The sequence below is a fragment of the Megascapheus bottae genome, chromosome 2 (genome assembly GCF_031878675.1).
Source record: "Megascapheus bottae isolate mThoBot1 chromosome 2, mThoBot2.hap1, whole genome shotgun sequence".
NCBI lineage: Eukaryota > Metazoa > Chordata > Mammalia > Rodentia > Geomyidae > Megascapheus > Megascapheus bottae.
The window spans coordinates 26,185,117-26,207,811 of NC_143510.1; the positions used below are offsets into that span (position 1 = coordinate 26,185,117).

General features: G+C 40.9%; 1 protein-coding gene across 3 annotated transcripts in view; it reads left to right on the forward strand.

Annotated features, from left to right (window-relative positions):
* Lrrc3b (leucine rich repeat containing 3B) overlaps window positions 1-20,910 on the forward strand; it is a 77,204-nt gene extending 56,294 nt beyond the window's left edge. For all 3 annotated transcript variants that reach the window (XM_090355243.1, XM_090355248.1, XM_090355254.1), the window contains exon 3: window positions 19,619-20,910. In XM_090355243.1, the coding sequence (XP_090211369.1) occupies window positions 19,781-20,560 (780 nt within the window). In that variant the 5' untranslated portion in view covers window positions 19,619-19,780 and the 3' untranslated portion in view covers window positions 20,561-20,910. The remainder of the gene's footprint in view (window positions 1-19,618) is intronic.
* The last annotated feature ends 1,785 nt before the right edge of the window (window positions 20,911-22,695 follow it).

Genomic DNA, 22,695 nt, shown 5'->3' on the forward strand with positions numbered 1-22,695 from the left:
TTTCTGCCAGTGAATCATCCAATTTAGTTGATTTGCTCAAGTTATTCACCGAGGATTATAGCTGGCTGAATTTCTTGGAAGCTTCATTCCCTTCCCCCTTCTATATAAAAAAAGGTTAGGCGCATTTTATGGAACTGCTCTGTCTTGTTGGTTCTCATGAGATCAAGTCAGCCTCCATCTATACAGCATTGAAAGTATCAAAGTGTCAAGCAGTGTGAGGAATCAAGCTGAGAAATCTCAACCACTTCTGACCTTGAGTGTAGATGCGTTAACATCTGTATGAGACTGTTTTCTGTCTCTTGTTGACAACAATGTACTGGTACATTACATTCCCATTCTTACTGACAGAATCTTAGTAGGCAAGAGTCTGTTTTATGCTATAAAGAATACCCAGGTTATGAACAGAAATGAATTTCTCACAATCCTGGATGTTGAGAAGTCTGAGATCAAGGTGTTGGCATCTTAAGACAGCCTCCTTGTAGTACCATAAGATGGTGGAAAGGAAAGCAGTGTTTTTATCATGACTTAACACCAGATACCTGTATAGCTCTTGTGGCCTAACCATGGCTGAAAGTCCATTACTTTATACTATTACAAAGACAGATTTTAGTATGCATTTTTGAGGGGAAAAGTATCAGACCATAGCACTGGATCTGTGAACAACTTCAACAAGTTCATCATAAACCTGCTGCGTGTTCTTTGTATATCAAAGTGCTGCCCATTTTGTTAATATGTGGCCAAGGACAAGGCCTTAGAGTTCCTGGAACCTTGTTTCTTTAGCAGAAGATGAAGGTTTGAAAGTAATAATGAGTATGGGCCCCCTAGTTTGGTCGTACTGACTGAAGCCTAATTCCCTGGGGTTTAAAAGGAGCAAGGTTTATTTCTCATTCACATAATATATCCATCACAGACCTAGGAAGACTGAGGTATGTTGCCCAGAAGGCAGAAGTGTAGGGGCAGGAAAGTAACTCCCATATGTTCTTCTTGGAATTCATTTAGCCAGAGTGATTGCATGGCCAGCTCTAAGGTCAAAAGGAGTATACTACCTCCCAGAAACAGCAGCACTGTAATGTTACGCTGACCTCCATTAAGGGAGCATGAAAACCTCAAGACATTGTTCAGATGGCAGGTGCTTTCAGAATCCTGTTTGCAAGAATATGAGCAGTTTCAGTGATGCAGGAGGGAAGAAATTTAAATTATATATACATACACATAGACATACAAATATTCGTTTATCTAGATTGTTATTGTCTTTAAGTAGCTATATAAAGGGGTTTTAGTTCAACAGATCAATTTATAAGGACAAAGTATCTAGCCTAACCAAGCATACCCATTCCCTCAAATGACTGGAATATGTGTATATTCCCAAACCACTTTCTGTTCTTCCGTCTTATAACCATAGTACAGTTTACTTTGGCTCTTTAATTGATGGAAATTTCCTATCATTTAGAAATATTCCTGTTTGATGAATCTTTGTTCTCTGAGTAGTTTCCTCCTTTATTCCCTCCAGATCTAGAGTTTAAATGTTGTGTCTAAGACTATTTTAGTGTTTGGGTTATAGAGTTTGTAATGTATTCTGTGGATAACTGAATCTGGTCTCTCAGCTCTATCTAAGATTGTACAATGACAGTGTCCCCAAATAGGATACACTGTGTTCCTAGGCAGAGCTGAAAATGACTACTTGCTTGTGAAAAGACTCGATCACAATGGAAGGTTCTATTCTCAGATTACGTCTCTTACCTTGTCCAGAGAAACTGCAAGTCCATCTTCTTCTTGTTGTTCTATTCCCAATGCTTGGGACCTTCCATGGGTGCTATGACAACCTCAGGACTGTTTCTTTTCACAGATGAAGCCAATATTCCTACTCAATTCACATCTGAGTCATGTGTAGCTTCAATTTTCTCCTGCATCCTTCATTGCGGCAACTTGTATTGATATATTGCATACCCTCTCCTCCTATGGTACAGTTACTTTTCCTTCTGTCCCATACCTCTCTTCTGTGACTACCATCAGATGGAAAGACAAATGTTCCATTCAAAAAAAAAACAGTAACTTTTACATCACGGACAAACTATGGCATAAGACTTAAAGATTTATCCAGGAACACCCTGGAGGTTCACATTTGGGTAAGGATTGGAGATTTGTAAGGTAAGGTATGATATAGGCCAAACCCACAGGCAGCTCAGGTTCTAGAAATAACCCTTCAGGGCTTGTCCCAAACTGGGTAAAATGGTCAAACTTTTTCCTCCCTTGCTAATGACCAATCATGTGGGTTATGCTGTCCCTAAAGGCAAAGTAACTCTCTGCCAGAGAGAATCCCCTAAAGGGTCCATACCAACAGTCTCTTCAGTGGCCAAGACAGGCCCTTCCCTGGACAGGACATCAGTGTTGTCTCAGGTGACCCACCACAGAGAAAGTTGGGAAATTGAATACAAGAGTCTACTTCCTTCCTATTCTGTGAGTTTAAAGAAGGGAATTCTCTCTGCCCTTAGGTTCTGCCTCCCCATTTCTGCCATCCCATTTATATGGTTTTAAGGGTCTTTTATGTATTTTTCTTCCTCCTCATTACCATTTAGTGTTTATTTCATTTTTTTAATTTTTTCTTATCAGCCGTGGAACTTGAAGTCAGGGTCTGTGTGCTGTCTCTGACCTTTTTCTGTTCAAGGCTAGCTCTCTACCACTTTGAGCCACAGTGTCACTTTCACCTTTGGGGGAGAGGGTGGGGTTAATTGGAGATAAGAGTTTCACAAACTTTCCTGCCTGGGCTGGCTTTGAACCGTGATCCACAGATCTCAGCCTCCCCAGTAACTAGGCTGACAGGCATGAGCTCTTTTAAGGAAACCTTTTCTTTTTGCTGCTATGACAATCAGTGCATTCTCTGCATTGCAATGGCTCTAAATACAGCTTCACATTCCTGTTCCTCTAGTTCTAATGGGACAGTGTGCTTCCAAACGTGAGTTTGTTTAATCAAATTTGTGCTACTCCGTGTGGCATGCTGCCGCCAAGCCTATCATTCTTTTGGCTTTTCTTGGAAGAAGCTACTGCTGGAGAGAGCGCCTGCCTTCCTTCTTTCATCCTCCAGATTCATTCCCATGCAACCCACTCCACATTGCCTGGCAGCACAGAGGACAAGAATAGCACAGAGCACTGAAACCCCCAGAAGAGCTGCAGTCTCCTCCCCCTGGAATCCTTGGGAGCTGAGCTGCTAACAAGTGGCAGGATTGATTCATTTGAATTTCATCTCCCTTCATTTCCTCTGCCTTCCCTCTGGTGCTGGTGATAATGAGCAGGGAAAATGACCCAGGACGAAGGAAACAGATGGGAAGGGAAGACAAGCAGGCATGGAGATAATCCACAGCTTAAATAGTCAGGAATTAGCCTTGGCTAATTCTACCTCCTCCCACAGCTTCATTTCATTCCACCATGGTGGCCACTGGGAAGACTAAGACATTCTTCCAATGGCCTTCTGAAAGTCCCTTGTCAGATTCTTCCCCCCTTAAGATGTTCTAGTGTCTCACAGAAGCCCCCAACTCATCATTTCCAAAGAGACTGAGGTATTCCTGGATTACCAAGGATCACAATATGGCAATGTCATGGTTAATAAAGCTTTATGACTCATAAAGGAATGAATGTTTACACCCACAATTCATTCTAGCCACTGTGGTAAGCAGAGAGGAATGCTACTCTGTAGAAGACAACAGACATCTGCTTTATTGTACAAGTGTTACTGAACTCAGGGCCTTGTGCTTGATAGGTGGACATGCTATCACATGAGACACATCCTTAACTTTCTTTTGTTTCAGTTATGTTTTGGATGGGGTCTAGATTCAACCTTGGACTACCAGTTTGGACTTATCCATGCTACTCACATATCTGGGATCACAGACATGGATTGTCTTTTCCTGCTTGTTAGTTGAGATAGATTTCTTGCTACCTTTGTTGCCCTGGCTGATCTTAAAGTACAATACTCATGATCTTTGACTCCAAAGGCACCTGGTATTTTATTGTTAGTCTTGGGCTTGAGCTCAGGTCCTGAGCACTGTCCTTGGACTTTCTCAAGGCTAGAGCTCTACCACTTGAGCCTCAGCACCAGTTCCGGCTTTTTTCTTTGTGGTACCAAGGAATTGAACCCAGGTCTTAGTGCATACTAGGCAAGCACTCTACCACTAGGCCAAACTCCCAGCCCAAGCAGCTGGTGTTTTAAGCATAATCCACTACACCCAGCCCAAGCATACAGTTTAGTAAAAAAAACAACAGAAAGAATAATGCTTGTTCTTTGTGCCAGGGAAATTTTCAGCTAGATGCCAGAATATTTGCCAACACCAGAAGAGAATAATTAATGACTGCCTTCCCATCTCCCCTCATAGATACCTGGAAATATATTTTCTGCCATTCCTCTCCTAGTCCTGATTATAAATTAGCAATCACAGTCTCTACAGTATTGTTGGTTGTTAGAAACAGATCTGCCAGGATCTATATCTAAGAATCTACTGCTTGAAAAGCATTGAATCCGCTCTTCCCATGACGAAGACCCACATGACCAGGGTGAGTGTCAGCTGTTTCTGTAGCTGGAGTAAACTCAGTGCCTATAGACCTGAGGTTCTCGCCTGACTCCAGTAGCTGAGCACTAGGGCCTTGCCAATGCTCAGATGCTTCATTTCCCTAAGGATTGGTAATGATGTCTTTTCTTCCAAACCTGAGATAGAGAAGGAATTGCAGACCCATTTCAAGTGCAGAATCTCCTTAGTATAGATTCAGTCTCTTCCTGGTTCTCACTCCCTGTAAATATTTTTACCTCACTCATCATTGACTATGTGTTTCTGGGCCTGGTGGGCAGATCAGTGCCATGGTTTTGATGACAGTTAATTGGGAACCCAGGACCAGCCCTAACATGTGGAACCACCATGTCCTTTAACCAGGCCTCTCACCAACTACAGCCATATCTGGACGGCTCTTGGAGAGCAGTAGAGATTCATCCTTCTAAACTGACCAGATGTCAGCTTTCATTTATTGGATGCTGCCTCTTCCATTTCTGCAGTGGGAGGCTCTCTGTTTTTCTTTGGAACCTAATTGTGCAAGGAACAGCTCAACCATTTGTGGCTCTCTTCCAGCCCCTCCTCTTCTAGTTCTATGCAGACAGGAGAGGCCAGCAGTCACCACCGGTAAAGGTCGGAGTCCAGCCCCCTCTGATCAGGCTGTGAGGTTCCTGGGATGCCCTGCCATGTTTTCATTGAGAAAACATGCCCTGAACTTGTGTGTGCCATCAGCTTTGGGCTCTTGGAGGGGCTCACATCTGTGACTTTCAGATAGCCCATTGGCCTGAACATACAGGGTGGCTTAGCTCTTCCATCTGTGACATGAGGAATGGCAGCAGTAAAAACAGAGAGAATGAGCTGCTCAGTTGGGATGTGCTCCTGCTTAGCTTAAGTGTTACTCAATCAGGGAATTGGGGAGACCATGGCAGGTACATTTTCCTGTTCTCATGATCTATGCCTGGGTAAAATAATATGTTCACAAACCTATGCCCAGAACTGTGTGAACTATGTATGAAAATGGACTATTTAGACATAATTGATAAAGATATCTGTTACTGACTGTCATCATGGCAAGAATATACTCTTGAAAAGTCATGTAGGCATTTAGCAGATACAAGATGGAGATTTACAGTGTCATGCTCTCCCTTCCTCCCTCTCCCTTCCCCCCCTTGCTTGATTTTCTCAGGTTTACTTGGAAAGATTCTTACCCTGTTCACATATCTCATCTGCTGGGTGGTTCATTGTGATACAGTACATGTGAGGATGCAGAATACTGATTCAGATTTATTAAACTGATAGGTTATGTCTGAGCCAGGAGATAGTGGAAGTCTTATTGTTTCATGCCAAACAATTAAATGGGCTTGGAAAGTTTGGTTTGCTTTGTTGTTGACAAAAGCTGAATCCCCAGATAGCTGTTAATTTTTCCGGGTAATTCCCAGTGGAGAATCAAGCCAACTCAGGGCTCCTTTTCTTTCATTATTTTTTAACACCTGTGCAACTTGGATAAACTGTACACAATGAAAAAGACAGGCCATAATCTCAGTTCTCACTTCCTTTTTTTGATCACTGGGATTTCTCTCTTGGGAAGAGAGTTTTTCCTTGGTTGAAAAAAAATCCTGTGCCTAACTGAGAAGGTAAATGGCTCAGGTGGAGAACAGAGAGAGGCAAAGACATTGATCCATTGGCATAATTAGGTGAGCAGGAGACAGCCTAGCTGGTGGCACTACTGTGAGAATTGAATTTCCATCGACAGTACGCAGGCAAGTTCCCCCTAAAACTTCCTAGTTCTACAAATATTGGTGAGTTTTATGTTTCTGTCTTCTCTACGAAGCCTTCAGTATATTTTTTAAATTACATATCAGAAGATGATATAAGTGAGGAAAACATTGATCTGATATGATTCCCTTATGTGCTCATTGAGAAGATGAAACATGAAAAAGCACATTAGGATGCCGAACAGACAAATCTAAAATTTGAAATCAAAAGCATAATACATGAAGATTGGGAATCCGTACAGACTGGAGGGTAAAAATGCTACTTGATTTTCTGGCCGGTGCTTCTGGAAAGGACAAATTATGAGAGTCTAAAGGGCTGCATACATTCTCAGGTCACTCTTGATTGCCTGACTTTTCACTTTATACATATGAATTTGACTCCAGGCCTTTCCTTGTCGGTTAGATCATTTCTAATCAGATTTTTGAAACTTTGATTAGGAAGAACACTGACTAAAAAGATAAGCTGAGACAAATGGTTTCTTGACTAATCTCTCAGCAAAATTAGGAACAAGGCATCAGTCTCAGTTATAAAAAGCCCAGGTACTTTTGTGAGAATTTGTGTAAGTTCACAGCTCTGTACAAGGCTTATTGGGGTACAAATGGCTGAGGTAAAATGGGGTGGAAGGAGAATTGCTTGGGGTCCCACTCTTTCAGACTAGACAATGGAGATTGGGGTTTCATTTATTTAATTGGATTCCAACGCTGATAATGACCCTTGAACTAGCAAAATGTCATTTGTTGCACTTCTATACTACAAGGGTTGCTGAGCTGAGGCATTTAAATTCTTCACTGAATCTCAGCAACCTTTGTTTCCTTGGTAGTCTTATTAGTCTTTGTGTTTATAGCTTCGGAGAGCTACAGAAAACCAACAAGCACACAGACCTGCTCAGAAATGCCATACCAGCTCTGTGCCAAGAGTAATTTTGGAACAAAAATTGCTCAACAAGAAGAAATAGCTTACATTTATTGTGTAGTGACAAGTGCCAGGTTCTGTTCTAGGTACTTTATCTAAATGATCTCACATTATCTTTACAACACACAAAAAAAAAACAGTAAGAACTGTAGTCATGCTCATTTAATGAATGGGGAAAGCAAAGCAAGGTTACTTAAAGGACTTCGGTTTAAACTCAACCAGTCTTGAGTCTTGAGTCCTTGTCCTTAACCATTGGGCTTTATTATCAGAAGCCTGATCAATATCAGATACTGTGCTGAGCACCAGGATACATGAGTACACAATATTTACATTTCGTACTCAGATTTGACCCCACACTTGCTTAAGTATCTTCTAGCTGTGGATGACATTTTGGGGGCTGCAACAAATTGGGATATTATTGACTTTATAGTCAGTAATAATTTGGCTTCTTACCACAATGGAACTAATGTCTTTTAGCATTGGCCTTCTACAATTTTTGCCAGTCCTGGGGCTTGATCTCAGGGCCTAAGAATTGAACTTGGGCTTCCTCAAGGCTGGTGCTCTACCACTTGAGCCACAGGACTACTTTGGCCTTTTCTGGGTATGTGGTACTGAGGAATCGACCCCAGGGTTTTTGTGCATGCTGGGCAAACACTCTACCACTAGGCCACATTCCTGGCCCTACAAAATTTTTGAATAGTGTCTATATCCTACTTTTATTTAGAAGCATATTCTTCTATTCATTGTTAGCCTAAGATCAACCTAATATCAATCAGGCCTTGTGCTAAGAAATAAATATATTAACATATTTGATAGTTAAAGTAGGCATGTGTGTTAATCAGCTTTAGCTACATAATTATGGATGTATGATTAGGAGCACTTGTTATTACTTATGAATCTGTAAGCATCTTAGTGGTTCTCTTGGCTGTGTCACTCATCAACCTAGTCAGCTGCAGACTAGATAATCGGCTTTGATCACCCAGACTGGGCTTTCTCAGAATGTCAGGTATAAACTGGGATGCTCCCTCTGGAACAGCTGGAGTTTCCTTTGTATGGTTCTTCATCATTCAGCAGGCGAGCCAGGCCTCTGCATGTCTACATGGCCTCTGGGAAGGGTTCTAAAAGCAAAAGCAGGAACACAAAAGTCTTGTGGAGAGATCTTGCATCTGAACTGCACAGTGTCACTTCTGCACTTGGTATGCTCAAATCAAGACCAGAACCGACTGTATTTAAGGACTGGTAGAGGGACTCTTAAAGGGAGGAGATTTAACATCAGATTGTAAAAGGGCATGAATAATACAGGATAATAGATAAGGAAAGTTACTTTTTGAAACAATTACCAAACCCATATGAACCAAGTATTATCATACTAATTTTATATATGAAAATATTGAAGTAGCATGCTAATACTAAATCCTTAGTACCAGTAGGAAGAATGAGGGCAAATGAAGAAGATGAATTAGACAAAATGCTTTCTAATAAGCATATATGAAAGAAAAATGATGGTAGTTACTGAAAGTGTTTTAAGAGTTGGGGGAGAAGGGATAAAGAAGAGATGGGAGGGGTGAATTTGATGGGGGTACATTATTGTGTGTATATAGAAATGTTACAACGAAATCCTCACTAAAATAGGCTAATAAAATGCTTTTTGAAACATTCACAAAGCTGATAAATATCCAAGTGCTACCAGTAACTAATAACTAGTAAGTGATTGAGTAGCAAAAACAAGGTTACGCAAATTTAGACTTGCTAGGCAGGAATTTTACCACTTGAACTATTGAACTATGTTTCTAGCCACTTTTTATCTGCTTTCTTTTGCCAGTCCTGGGGCTTGAACTCAGGGCCTGGGCACTATCCTTGGGCTTTCTCACTAAAGGCTAGCACTCTACCACTTGAGCCACAGTAGCACTTCTGTTTTTTTCTGTGTATGTGGTACCAAGGAATAGAACCCCAGACTCTGTGCATGCTGGGCAAGTACTCTGCCACTAGGCCACATTCCTATCCCTGATCTGCTCATTTTTGAGATAAGTTCTGACTTTTCACTTGGAATAGCCTAGACAATAATTCTCCTATTTACATTTCCTAGCTAAGAAAACAGTCATTTGCCATCATATCCAGCTTTGTCTTCTGATGTGAGGTCTTGCAATTTATTTTTGCCTGAGCCTTGTCTGGAACCTTGGTGATTTATATTTTAGTCTCCCAAGTAGCTAGAATCGTAACATAAGCCACTGCACCATGCTAAACCTTTTTTCTCTTTTGCTGTAATACACATACCTTTGCACAGTTGTTTTTCATGGAAATCACAGAAAGGAATCATTCCCCCATAGTGACTATTCTTACAGAAAAAAGCAGAGAAAATGATACTGGAGCTGCAAATAAATAGGCTGTTTTTAAATACAAATTTTGGAAGTAACTAGGACCCTGACTTTTGTTCCACTGTGTTGAGTTAGACAAGAAATAGAGATTTAGACCCTGGTTCCTCTCTGATGTTAGTCAGTATGTTTAAGGTCCACAATAGCTAAAATCAGGAGAGAGCTGCCATTTCCCCACATAGGCCAGAATGTCTGTGTATAGTGTTAACCTTTGAAGCTGTGGACTCATATTCTGTACAGACTAATGGACACAGCCACTTCTTCCAATTTAAAGTCATTGTCTTCATTCACTGGTTCTTTCAATGATGTAAAGCGTGGATGATATCATCTCAGTTTGTTATTATTTATGATAGCAAAAGATAGGAAACAATCTAAATGTCCAACACATAATGCAGAAAAAGGATGAAATATATAATCTCATTCACTGGGTTTCTAACAAGTTATGGTCATTTAGAACTTTAAAGAAAAATGACACTCAAAATTCTTACCTAAGCCAAATGGCAACTGTAAAAGTGGTTCAGAGACAGTGCCTAGGTCCAGATTTCAAATGTTAGAACGCACGAACATATACATATACACACACATATATATATATATATATATGTTCTTTTAAACTGACTAAATTTAAATCTTATGGCAGTACTAGGATGTGAACTCAGGTCTTTGAGTTTGCTAGGGAAGTACTCTAGTACTTCAACAGCGCCTATAACCCTTCTTTGTTTATTTTTGAGATGCTGTCTTGCTTTAGCCTAGGCCTGCCTAGACCAACAGCATCCTATTTATACTTCACACCGTTGCTTGGATCACAGACAAGCACCATTGCACTCAGCTATCTCTGGTCAGAAGTGATCTTACAAACTTGACTGGCCCTGTGTGGCCTGGCACTGCAGTCATCCTAATCTCTTGCATAACTGGACTGGCAGGTGCATAACACCAGATCCAGCTAATGCTGAGATGAGGGGGTCTTCTCTCAAATTGTTTGTCCAGGATGGCCTTTAAGCCACACTTCTCCCATTCTGACAGATTCTCCCTGAGACCTAACTCTTAAGGATGTTTCATGGAGGCAGCTCCTATCTGAACCAGTTATCCAACACAGCTGTGATTTTTCAGTTAAATGTAAATACAGACAACTCTGTGGCTCCCAGGTTTGTAAGTCACCTGCTAACTGTGATGATCTCCCTCGTTTTCTGTCCCAGCCTGGTTTTACTCTACATCTCTAAGATCATCTTTAGATGATCATCTAGCTTTTGTTTTTAACAGATTAATGATTTCATCTTATTCTTGAGCAAAAGAAGAATATTTCTATACCTTTTTGTCAATCGTGGGGCTTGAATTCTTGGCCTGGGCGCTGTCCCTGAGCTCTTCAGCTCAAGGCTAGCACTCTACCACTTGAACCACAGCGCCACTTCTGGTTTTCTGGTGATTAATTGCAGATAAGAATCATACTTTCACGTCCAGGCTGGCTTTGAACCACAATCCTCAGATCTCAGCCTCCTGAGTAGCTAGGATTATAGGCATGAGCCACCAGTGCCCGGGCACTGATGATCTTTTGAAAACTCTCCTCTACTATATTGTATAGTGATTATAATGATCCTTTGCTGGAATATTTTTTTTTTGCCAGCATCAGAGCTCGAACTCACGGCTGCCTGCTTTCACAGCGTTGGTGTGGCCAATTGAGCCACACCTTTGCTTCTAGCTTTTTGCTGGTTAATTGGAGATAAATGTTTCACAGACTTTTTTTCAAGCTGGCTTCAAACTACAATCCTGAGATAGAGTCTCTGGACTATCTAGGATTATAGGCACTAAGCCATTAGCATCTGGCTTCAGAGTCTTTTAAAGATTCTGAAACTTGAAGGCTTTTTCAATCTCTGCTAATAGTGAATTATCTTTCATTGTATCAGAAAAGAACCATTTTGTATTTTGTATGGTCTTCCTTTGGCTTAAAGGAAATTTGGAGCTAAACTGACTTAGTTTAGTTGCAGCTAAAGCTCTCCATTTCTGAAGACGAGAGTTAGACAAAAATGACTTCAAGTTCTATTCTCATTCTATTGATTAATCAGCTCCCTAGGCTTATGTAATAAACAACCATAAATTTTATGTATTATACAGCACACATATTCTAAAGGCAGAAGTTTTACATTGGTTTCAAAAGGCTTGTATACACTCCAACTAGAATTCCTTCACAGGGAGAGAATAAGTTCATTTTTTGAAAACTTAGAAGCTGTTCTACACCTAAGTCCTGTGCAGAAACTTTGAAACTTTGAAGCAAGTTGAACAAGCATTACAATGAGCTCTATTCTTTTCTTTTTAAATTTTATTTTAGTTTATTGTGCATAGCACAATATATTCACCAGGTAGTGGGTACATTACTTCTTGAACATTGTTATCCCTTCCCATGTTTTTCAGCCACAGGGTTTGAACTCTATAGGCCTGGGTGCTGTCCCTGAGCTCCTCAGCTCAAGGCTAGTGCTCTGCTACTGCAGCCATAGCCCCATTTCCCATTTTCTGGTGGTTATTGGAGATAACAGTCTCACAGACTTTGGTACCCAGGCTGAATTTGAACCATGATCCTTAGCTCTCAGCTTCCTGATTGTAGACATGAGCTACTGGTGCTTGATTTTGGAGTTCATTCTTAGAATGCTCACATATAAATCCAGTTTCTTAGACTCTGGTTTTCCATCTCAGTCTTGTGCCTTATCCACCTGGCCAATGATGATGGTCATAGAATGTAATGTCAGAAGGATGATGCATGGTTAACCAGGTTCATTTCTTTTGAATAGTAACTGAAAACCACTCTTCATACACATATCTGCAGTGAATTCTGCCTAAGTTTGGGCTTTCTATAAACAGCTTTCAAGTTATCTTGATCTCTTGTGAGTGTTTGGGAGGTGAATTTATGTAGATTATAGTTTTAAAGTTTGCAATGCTCTCGCTGTTGGAAATGTCATGGGAACTTGCTGGGACACAATAATAGAGAAGCAGAAAGAAATGAAAGTGGTCCGATTCCCACTTCATCTCCTCATAAACCTGCAGCAAATTGTGTAATAATCATGGACATTAGCCAAGCCATGGTGATATTGTTACCTTGTGCTTGGTAGCCGGAGAGGGTTGATGACTGGTTGTGTGTGCTTTTGTTTTTTGTTTTCTGAAAGAATGTTTTAAATTTGTGTTTCTCCAGTGAATTTCTGGGTAGGAAGAATTTGTAAATCTACCCTGGATATATATGAGCACTCGATTGCACAGGAAATAGGCAATGTGCACAGAGGATCCTGTTTTATTCTGTTTATCTTAAGGCTTTACTCTCAGAAATCATTTGCAAAAGTGGAAAAACCACTCTTGAACTGACTGATGTAGATTCAAATAGATTTCTTGCTTGCCTCATTGTGTGTGTGTGTGTGTGTGTGTGTGTGTGTGTGTGTGTGTGTGTGTGCACGCACACAGGTTCCAGGACTTTAACTCAGGGAATAACATGTTGTCTTGTAACCCAAGACTGGCATTCCACCACTTGAGCCACAGATTCACTTCTGGCTTTTTACTGGTTAATTAGAGATAGGCGATCTCAAGACTTTCCTGCCTGGACTGGCTTCAAATTGTAACCCTCAGATCTCAGCCTCCTGAGGTAGAATTACAAGTGTGAGTTTCCTGCACCTAGTGATTTCTTGTCTTTTTGATAAACATATAAAGGTCCATTTCAGAGTGGACTTTAAACAGAACCTAACAGGATGCAGGTATCCTACTGTTTTTTTTTTCCAAATTTGATAGGAAGAGGTCCATGGAGAACTAGTTTGACATTTAAAATTCAGCTTACACTTACAGATGGTCCTTATCAAAAACAACCAGTAAAAAATATATAAACCAGTACATATTGAATTAAAACTGTGTGGGGGAACATCCAGGATTTAAATTCTGCCTTTGCTAATCAATCTTGTGCTTTTGAGTTCTTTTGCAGGAGTTCCTCTAGTGTCCTAAAATAGGAGGAATGATATCCTTTTGTGGATGACTGAGAGATAATCAAATGAGATGACATTCATAAACACCACATATTTAAAGAAGGTTACATGTACAAGGCAGAAATGGACTTTTCAAGATTTGGAGGCTTGTTTTGCACTGGTCCTTGGTCTTGAACTCAGGGCCTGCGCCCTGTCCCTGACCTTTTATGCTCAAGGCTAGCTCTCTACCCCTTGAGCTACAACACTACTTCTGGCTTTTGGATGGTTAACTGGAGATAGAGTCTCAGAAACTTTCTCACCCAAGCTGACTTTGAACCACAATCCTTAGCTCTCAGTCTCCTGAGTTGCTAGTATTATAGATGTAAACTACCAGTACCTTGTTTCTTTCTTCCTCTCTGTCTCTCTCCCCACCTCTCTCTCCCCTTCCTTTTTTCCTACCTTCCTTCCTATTTTCCTTCCCCCCTCTCTCTCTCTTTCTCTTTCTCTCTTTCTTTCTTCCTTTGTGAGATTGGGACCTGAACTCAGTTCCTGACACTTTCCTTCACTGGATGGCACTCTACCAACTGAGCCACACTTCCAACCCTACTTTTAGAGCTTTTGACTTAGAAGCATATGGCAGCCTTTTCCTTGCCATCCATTTCTCTTTACAACACGCAACAACTACTTCAATGTAGAATGTGTCCTGGTTCTTGCTCCCTATCTTAGTGGAGCTGCAGAGGAAAGAGAAATGTGACAGTGCTATATTGCACAGAGGCCAAAGAACTTAAGTTCTTGCTTTGACATGGAGCAGCTGCTATCATGACATGTCACATAACCTTGAGCCTTGATTTCGTCATCTGTGCAGAGGTCACAGTCTCTCTCTCTATGATAGTTGTGTGATGGTTTATGTGTAGCCACAAAAAACTACAACTTCACTTCCCCCTCCACTCTTCCCTGTCTTTATGCCATTATTGGTCTTCCTCTCAGCCCATGTCATCAGCCTTGCAGTTCTATGCTTAGTCTAAGATGAGACATTGCCCTCCCATTATTTCAAGCCAGAAGCACAGTTAATTCAAACAAAGGTAAAAAATCATATATCATTACTTAGATGTCTAGTACAAAACACTGTGAAATAGGTTATATAAAATATCCAACTATTCTTCATGGTCTTTGTTTCAGGCTCAAAAAAAAAAAACCAGAATGGGCAATGGTAGGCTGCTCAGTTTTTCCTCGCTGTCCCTCCCTTCCCTTCCATGCTAGGTCAGCATAATTGGATATCAGCTGCTTTTGAGATGACTATGAGTTGGAAAGACTCAGGGTCTCGGGCCTGGTATTTTTCTCCTGAGACTCTTCTTGCTAGAGGTATTCTATCTAACTCCCTGGCTTTGACAGTGCATGCCTTTAAGATGGTCACCTCTCCAACCTAAGCCCTCACCCTCAGGCTCTTGTTACTGAGGCCCTGATGCCTTACCATTCTTTATAGATGTAACATCCTTTAGAACCCAACACTTACCCCTGGAGGAACACCTCCCCACTGGTGACCCTATCCATCACATATTTACACACTGAGGCTGTGCTCACTCTAGCATTAGAAAAACTACTTGCTCCACCTCCACTGGCAGATAAGGCTTGTTAGTCTGAAATAACTCATTTCACGTCCAGTTCCAAGGGAAGTGATAAGATCGACAGTTCCAGACTCTTCTTATCCATGATTATACAAGGAGATGCTCGTCCAAGAACACAGGTTAGCCAAGCATCATAGGATACTTAACCAGTTACCTAGGAACTCTACAGACATTCACTAAGTAACAGGCCAAGTCAGAACCTTGGTTTTAACATCCTGCTGTATGAGTTCATCACAACAAATGCCTGGAATATAATAAGTGCCAAGGAAAGTATGACTATTTGATGACAAAATGAGAATGGCTCCTACTTCATTTCAATAAATATTTATTAAACTTTTACCATGGGAAATGTGAAAATATAAAAATGGGTAAGAAATACCATAGATCCTTCCTTCTGGGATCTTTTGTTCTGTTAGTGGGGAAGATAAACAAGTCTCTAACGTTGCAAATGACAGAACATCAGACGTTAGAGTATAACAGGGAGTTTGGAGATTTCAGGAGCTCCCTGCCTTAGCAATTCGGATCAATCTTCAGATTGCATTCCTTTTAGAAGCAAGGATCTTTATCAGTTAGCTTCCTGGACTAAATTATACAGCTATTGTAACTTTTGAGCCACATTACAATAAAACTGAATTCAACCAGGAAACTCCACTCTACATTGAGAGCCGTTCAGTTGGGATGGTTTGTGGGAGATTCATGCAAGATGTGGTGGTGTTTATTATCAACTTTTTCAACATTAGTCTGTGCCTGGGAAGAAGTGTATGAAGAGGAGCTTGTCACAAAAAATCATGGGCATTGAGTCTTTTCTGTCAGAGGGAGGACCTGGATATGACTTGCCATTAAGAGAATGGAAGCAAAGGAAACCTGAAGATGAAAACGCTTTTGTTATTTTTTTCAGAACAAGATAGAGATTTGAAATAGGAAAGAGGCCCAGGGAGTGTAAAATATGAAAGGTGGTAGAAGGTAACAATGAACCCATTTCAAAAATCAGCAAGGAAAAACAGGTGGTGTGTGGTGGAGGAGAAAGAAGACCCCTGGATGGAATCAAAGGGTGAAAATTATGAGCTTAGTTTTAGATACACCCCAGATGAGGCTCTAATGGGCTCTTCTTATGAGAGTTAGATAGGAGTGGAAATGTACAAACTTAAATTTGTGATAAAATTCAATAGTAAAGATTAATGAAGAAATTGTATCAACCAACATTTACCAAAGCAGCAAAGGAAGAAAAAAAATTCACCTGTTCAATTCATTCACCTGGATTATTTAGTTCTAATTCAATTTCCCTGATATTTCTTGGCCAAGGACTATATAGATTGATAGTTTATGTAATCCATACTTAATTTATTATTTTGAAAAATCTAATGATATAAGTAACTCAGTATATGTAATTCCTATAATCGTAAAGCTAATTTTGAAAACAATTCTCTTGCAAATATTAACTTCAGACTTAGTAGATGACAGTTTCACAAATGGAAAAAAGTGCAAAGATTATCTATTGGGAGTTTTCTCTAGCCAGAGAGTCAACCAGTGCACGCTGGCACTTGGCAGAGACTCAAAGGCAGACAGGGATATATACAGTGGAAAATCAAAGAAGGGCCTTCATTGACCTCTGATTGAGGGCTGTCTGTCCAGGAAACTGAAGTCAGGTTAGCCAGAAGCAGAATATGCTATGTGACTGGTTAGAAGCTTTCTTTCCTTGGTCCTGAGTTGAAAGCAGAGATAAAAATGAGGGAAAGCACTAAGGAGTCCTTTTGTTCCAAGAAACGTAGAATTCATTTGTAGTATGTGGCTCGTTTGTTTCCATCCAGTGAGTGGTGGCTCAGCTGGGGCATCCATAGGCTTCCTGGAGTCGATACATCTGATCTTTGGCACATAAAAATCAGTAGATATCAACTTCAGTTATATTTCTGTTTTAGAAAAATTAATAAATAAATATCACTTGAATAACATCCCCAAAGAATATTGACAGCAAATATTAAAGCTGATATATAAACTACTTTTGTTGTTTACTGTGGTTTCTATATGAGGCAGAAACAATCCCCTGTCCCCACACATTTTTACAGTATGAATTATTGAACACTTCTACACATACATAAAAAAAGAAAACAACTGCCAGGCATGGTGTCTCACGCCTATAATCCTAACTACTCAGGAGGCTGAAGTCTGAGGATCTCTGTTCAAAGCCAGACCAAGCACTAAAGACCAAGAGACTCTTATCTCCAATTAATCACTAGAAAACTAGAAGCGCTGTGGCTCAAGGGGTAAGGTGGTAGCCTTGAGCTGAAGAAGTCAGGGACAACGCCCAGGGCCTGAGTTCAAGCACTACAATCCACCAACCAGCCAACCAACCAACCAACAAACAAACAAATAAAAAAGAGAATGACTACTAACAATAATCCCAGGAGAAAGGTAAAGCCTCTTCCAGTGCGGTTCCCAAGCTTTTAGTAGATTAGTAGGTAGCTGATTGTACATGCTTGGTTAATGGAAATTTCTTGGCTGACATAGACTCCCACTTTTCCTCTAGCATCCTCTCTGTAATGTCCTTTCTCCTGTCCTCCTCCCACTAGCTGCTGCTTTGTACTTCTGCCCCTCCCTTCTTTCTCAAAATAACTTCTATGCCTCTCTCATCTAGACAGTTATGAGAGACCCCACTCAGGTGCCATACAATGCACTTTTGAAGGAAAATACAAGAAGGGAAGGGACACTTCCTTGCAAATAAATGACAGATGACTTAGCAAGCCTAGGGATCCATCTTTAGCATTTTCTGGCATTTAAGGGATACACTATTCCAAAAGCACATCCTCACCATCCTGCTTGCTGCTAATCTCATTTTTTCCATAATTAACAACCCAGTTCATTAGGTTTTCAGCTTACATTAATCATCTCTTCTGTGAGTTCGGTAACATTTGGATTGTTTCCCTCTGTATTTATCCATCTGGGATCTTTAGAAAAGATATGTTTGCATGAAGTCTTGAGTTGCTCATGCAGAAAGTCGTTGGATGCTCATTGTATAGCAAGAGTGAATGCTTGCCTTGTTTCTCAGGATCCCTCTACAGGCTGCAAAGGAGAATCAGGAATTAAGATCCACAACCTAAACAACAAAACAGCATATGAGATTTCCCAAAGCTGTGCTCATGGGATCCTATGTTCATAGAGGAGATGGAATCAGAAGAGAGCAATGGGGGTAGAAGAATTAAGATTTTTTAAAAGAGCAATGTACCCTTTATTTGATGTATAATTCCACTGTGCATCACCTTTACAAAAACAATAAATAATAACTAACAGATTCATATATGTAATATAATATTTCCTTAATATAGTCCTCAGCAGATTTGGGGATTGGATCTAGGTTACAGCTCAGATACCAGAATCTGCAAATTTTTAGTGGAAGAATTATGAGAATTAAGAAAACAGATTTTCATCGGAGATCTGTCTATATACCTACCAGCTGTTTAACCTGGGACAAGTCACCTAATCTCAGCAGCATCACGCATGCCTCCATGAACCAGCACATCCGTATCAAAGGGCCCTGGGAGAGCAGATTTATACTTACATCACTGCTCTTTGCTGCTGTGTACCATTTATCACCTTGTTTAGATCAATTAATTCTTAAGTGTAGTTCATTTCTATGGATTTTTTTCAATGTTTATAGTACTTAAAAAGGAGGGGGGATGTCCATTGGGGAAATTCTTAGAAACTAGTATTTCTCTCAGTAATTAAAAAAAGAGTCTTACAGATGAGTGTCACACTTGAAGTTGTGCTGTACAGGGAATGCATTGTTTCAAAAATAGAGAGGGTCTTTTGAAAACTCAGTTAAAAGCATTTTCCCAGGTGTAATGCAATCTCAGGAAGTCACAAGGGAAGCAACAATCCGGGAAGTACGTGTTTATCTGTCCCCCAGAAACATCTTGTGGTGAAGGCTGGAAAGCTTGTGTGCATTTCTTAACTCAAATTAAAGATGCTTCTTCGAGTGGGCCAGTATTCTAAAGCGAGCATCTATTCAACAGCCATGACAGACATCGCTGTCTATAGTCATTAGCCATGAAATACTGGGATTATTTCTCGTTGCAGCCCAAGTGCTGGACTAAATTGCATTAATGCATCTGCTACTGTAGGAAGGGTGAAAGATATAATTAAATTTTATTGTTGTAGAATTTAGAAGGAGTCTAGGAGGGCGAACAGCAGAGTTGAGAGAAATCAAGACTGTTGGCTCTAATTCTAGCCAGCTGAAAACAAGGTGACAGAGTTTGGAAATGTTGTCTTTTATTAACAGCCCTCTCCCGGGCACCTGGGATTTGAGCAGGAGATTCCCATTCCACAGGCAACTCCCAGTGGCCCTGATGGAAATTACCTGCATAACGAACCTTCCTTCCCAAGGAGCACACCAGACAGACACCTGAGAGACTGTTTAATTGCAATGGGTTTCCCTTTTGCAAGCGAGCTAATTGCCTCTGCTTCCCTTTCCGTAGGTTCCCAAGCAATGACAAGAATCATGAAGCGGCACATGTGTTAGCTGCCACCTTTTAAAGCCCCACAAGAAGGCAATCGGCGGTGTGGACAGGGCCGGAACCCATTGCCACACTTGTCGGAGTAAATGAGGAATGGACATACGATTATGCTGACATTTCAGCATGAATCTGGTAGACCTGTGGCTAACCCGCTCCCTCTCCATGTGTCTCCTCCTACAAAGTTTTGTTCTTATGATACTGTGCTTTCATTCTGCCAGTATGTGTCCCAAGGGCTGTCTTTGCTCTTCCTCTGGGGGCTTAAATGTCACCTGTAGCAATGCAAACCTCAAGGAAATACCCAGAGATCTCCCCCCCGAGACAGTTTTACTGTATCTGGACTCCAATCAGATCACCTCCATTCCCAACGAGATCTTTAAGGACCTCCATCAGCTGAGGGTTCTCAACCTATCCAAAAATGGCATTGAGTTCATCGATGAGCATGCCTTCAAAGGAGTCGCCGAGACCTTACAGACTCTGGACTTGTCTGACAACCGGATTCAAAGTGTGCACAAAAATGCCTTCAATAACCTGAAGGCCAGGGCCAGAATTGCCAACAACCCCTGGCACTGCGACTGTACTCTCCAGCAAGTTCTGAGGAGCATGGCATCCAATCATGAGACAGCCCACAATGTAATCTGCAAGACGTCCGTGCTGGATGAGCACGCAGGCAGACCCTTCCTCAATGCTGCCAATGATGCTGACCTTTGTAACCTCCCTAAAAAGACTACAGATTATGCCATGCTGGTCACCATGTTTGGCTGGTTCACCATGGTGATTTCCTATGTGGTCTATTATGTGAGGCAAAACCAGGAGGACGCCCGGAGACACCTGGAATACTTGAAATCCCTGCCCAGCAGGCAGAAGAAGGCAGATGAACCTGACGACATCAGCACTGTGGTATAATCTCTCCCACACTGACTGCCCCGGAGGAAGGAATCCATTGGTGATTGCCAGTAGAATACATGGTTTACTGCGCCCGTTCATTGTAAACATTTGAAACTTTGTAATTTCGGTTCCTTTTGGATCACATCACTGTTGAACTTTTCACAAGCATTTCAACATTACAGTTTTAGTTTAGGTGATCTACCCTCCCTCTTCCCTCAACTCCTTCCCCCACTTAATTGTATCCTCCCTGGCGGTATATTCCTGAGTAAGCTACTATTCAGTCGTTCTTGTTAGTTAGTCCCATCTCACTATTTAATAATGAAATTTATTTTTTTAATTTAAAAACCAAATAAAAGCTTAACTTTGAACCATGGAAAAGTGGAGTGCCTTATTAGTCGAGAAAGCATTACAATCATTCCATACCAGACCATGTATAATAGATGACCGTGTGAATAGAAGGTGTTTTATCTTTCTTGAGTAGGGGGAGGCTGTGGCTCAATTGTTCATACACCTAAGTGTCTGTCAGACCAGACTTCAAAACACACAATCTTAGCAATCCCAGGTGATAGTAGAAGTGAGGCATCCAGGTGTTTACCTTGGAATGCCTTTTGCATTTGCTCTTCAAAAATAGGCACATTGGGCTATAAAGACCAAATGTTCACTGTGTTTCTACTCCATGCTAGACACAGGAGAAAAGACAAGGGAGCCAGAAGTGGAGCTGTGGCTCAAGTGGCAGAACCCTAGTCTTGAGAACAAAAAGCTCAGGGATACTGCTTAGGACCTGTGGTCAAACCCAGACACCAGAACACACACAAATGCATCTGATTTAAATGGAAAGTATTGTGTGTTATGAAAAGCATACATACCTATCCAACACAATGAAGACTCTGTGTCCTTGTCATTGGGCAGATGTAGGGGAAAGGAGCAAGGAAACACTGTGCTTCTTTGTTTTAAAACGTCATTATAGATAATCCTTGAAATGTAGGTGGGATTTCATGAAGTGATAATGTAGGCAAAAGTAATAAAATCCCTGGAGCCAAGGGAGAAATGGGTAAGGAGGTCTGTGGGATGAAGGAGGCAGGGCAGGCACCATATGGCAGGCCTCTTCACTCCAGATGGAGGAACAATAATGATGTGTATCGAGTATCACTTATGGAATATTTACCATGCACCAATTACTTTCTTTGGATTATTTTAACTAAGCCTTACTCCTACCCTATGAGTTAGTCTTTTCAGCTCCATGAAGCACAGCCACAGAGTTCTATGATCCAGAATCTGAGATCTTCTAAAAGGTACAGCAGATACTGAAATTTGGTCATTTCAGCACCAAGAGCTTCTGACCTACAGTGATAGTATATTTAAAGGTTTACTGGAGAGATTAACTAGTCCAGGAATATAGCAAGATATGGAGAGCAAAGTGGCAGAGCTAAGGCTCACACTCGAGGTCTTTGTATTTTCATATCACCTTAGCCCATCTAAGAAGTGTTAAGTCTAGTATCAAAGCCCAACCTAACTCCCAGGTATGATGTTCTGGAGATAGGGCCTAAAACTGCTGCCTCCTAATGGGAAGTACCTCACCCACTTCTTTACTCTTGCAGAACAGATCTGAGTGCCTTCCACTGAAACTAAGGTTTTGCTGACGACTTAATGCCCCCTGCAGGACAACATTATAATTGGTCCCTGTAACCATTAACATTTCGATTGTTGGTTTTTCAAAAGAGACCAAATCAAGTCTTTTTTTTTTTTTTAAGACAATCCATTAATGATTAGATTGTGTTTAGTAGAGTGCATGAATCACATTCACCTTAGAAAAATCTCTCCAGTGAATTAGATAATCTATTCCCTGTCACACTTTCAAGTTAGTAAGCATAACCATATTTTTTCAGATATAAAGAAACATTAAAAACTCAATACATTTAGCTCTAAATCTCCACGCACATGACACTGAGAGATATGTCCTAATTCCCCTCCCTGAATTCTGGCTGAAGACTGACTGTGAGCAGTGCCCCTTTAGTGCTTTGAGGATGCAAACTTTATTTAGGGTGTTATGCACTGAGTATAAGTCACTGGCAAATCATATCAAGTAAATAAATAAGATGTCAGCGTACAGAGTCTCTGTGTGATCAGATCTTCCTACAGGGATGGTGTCTCTC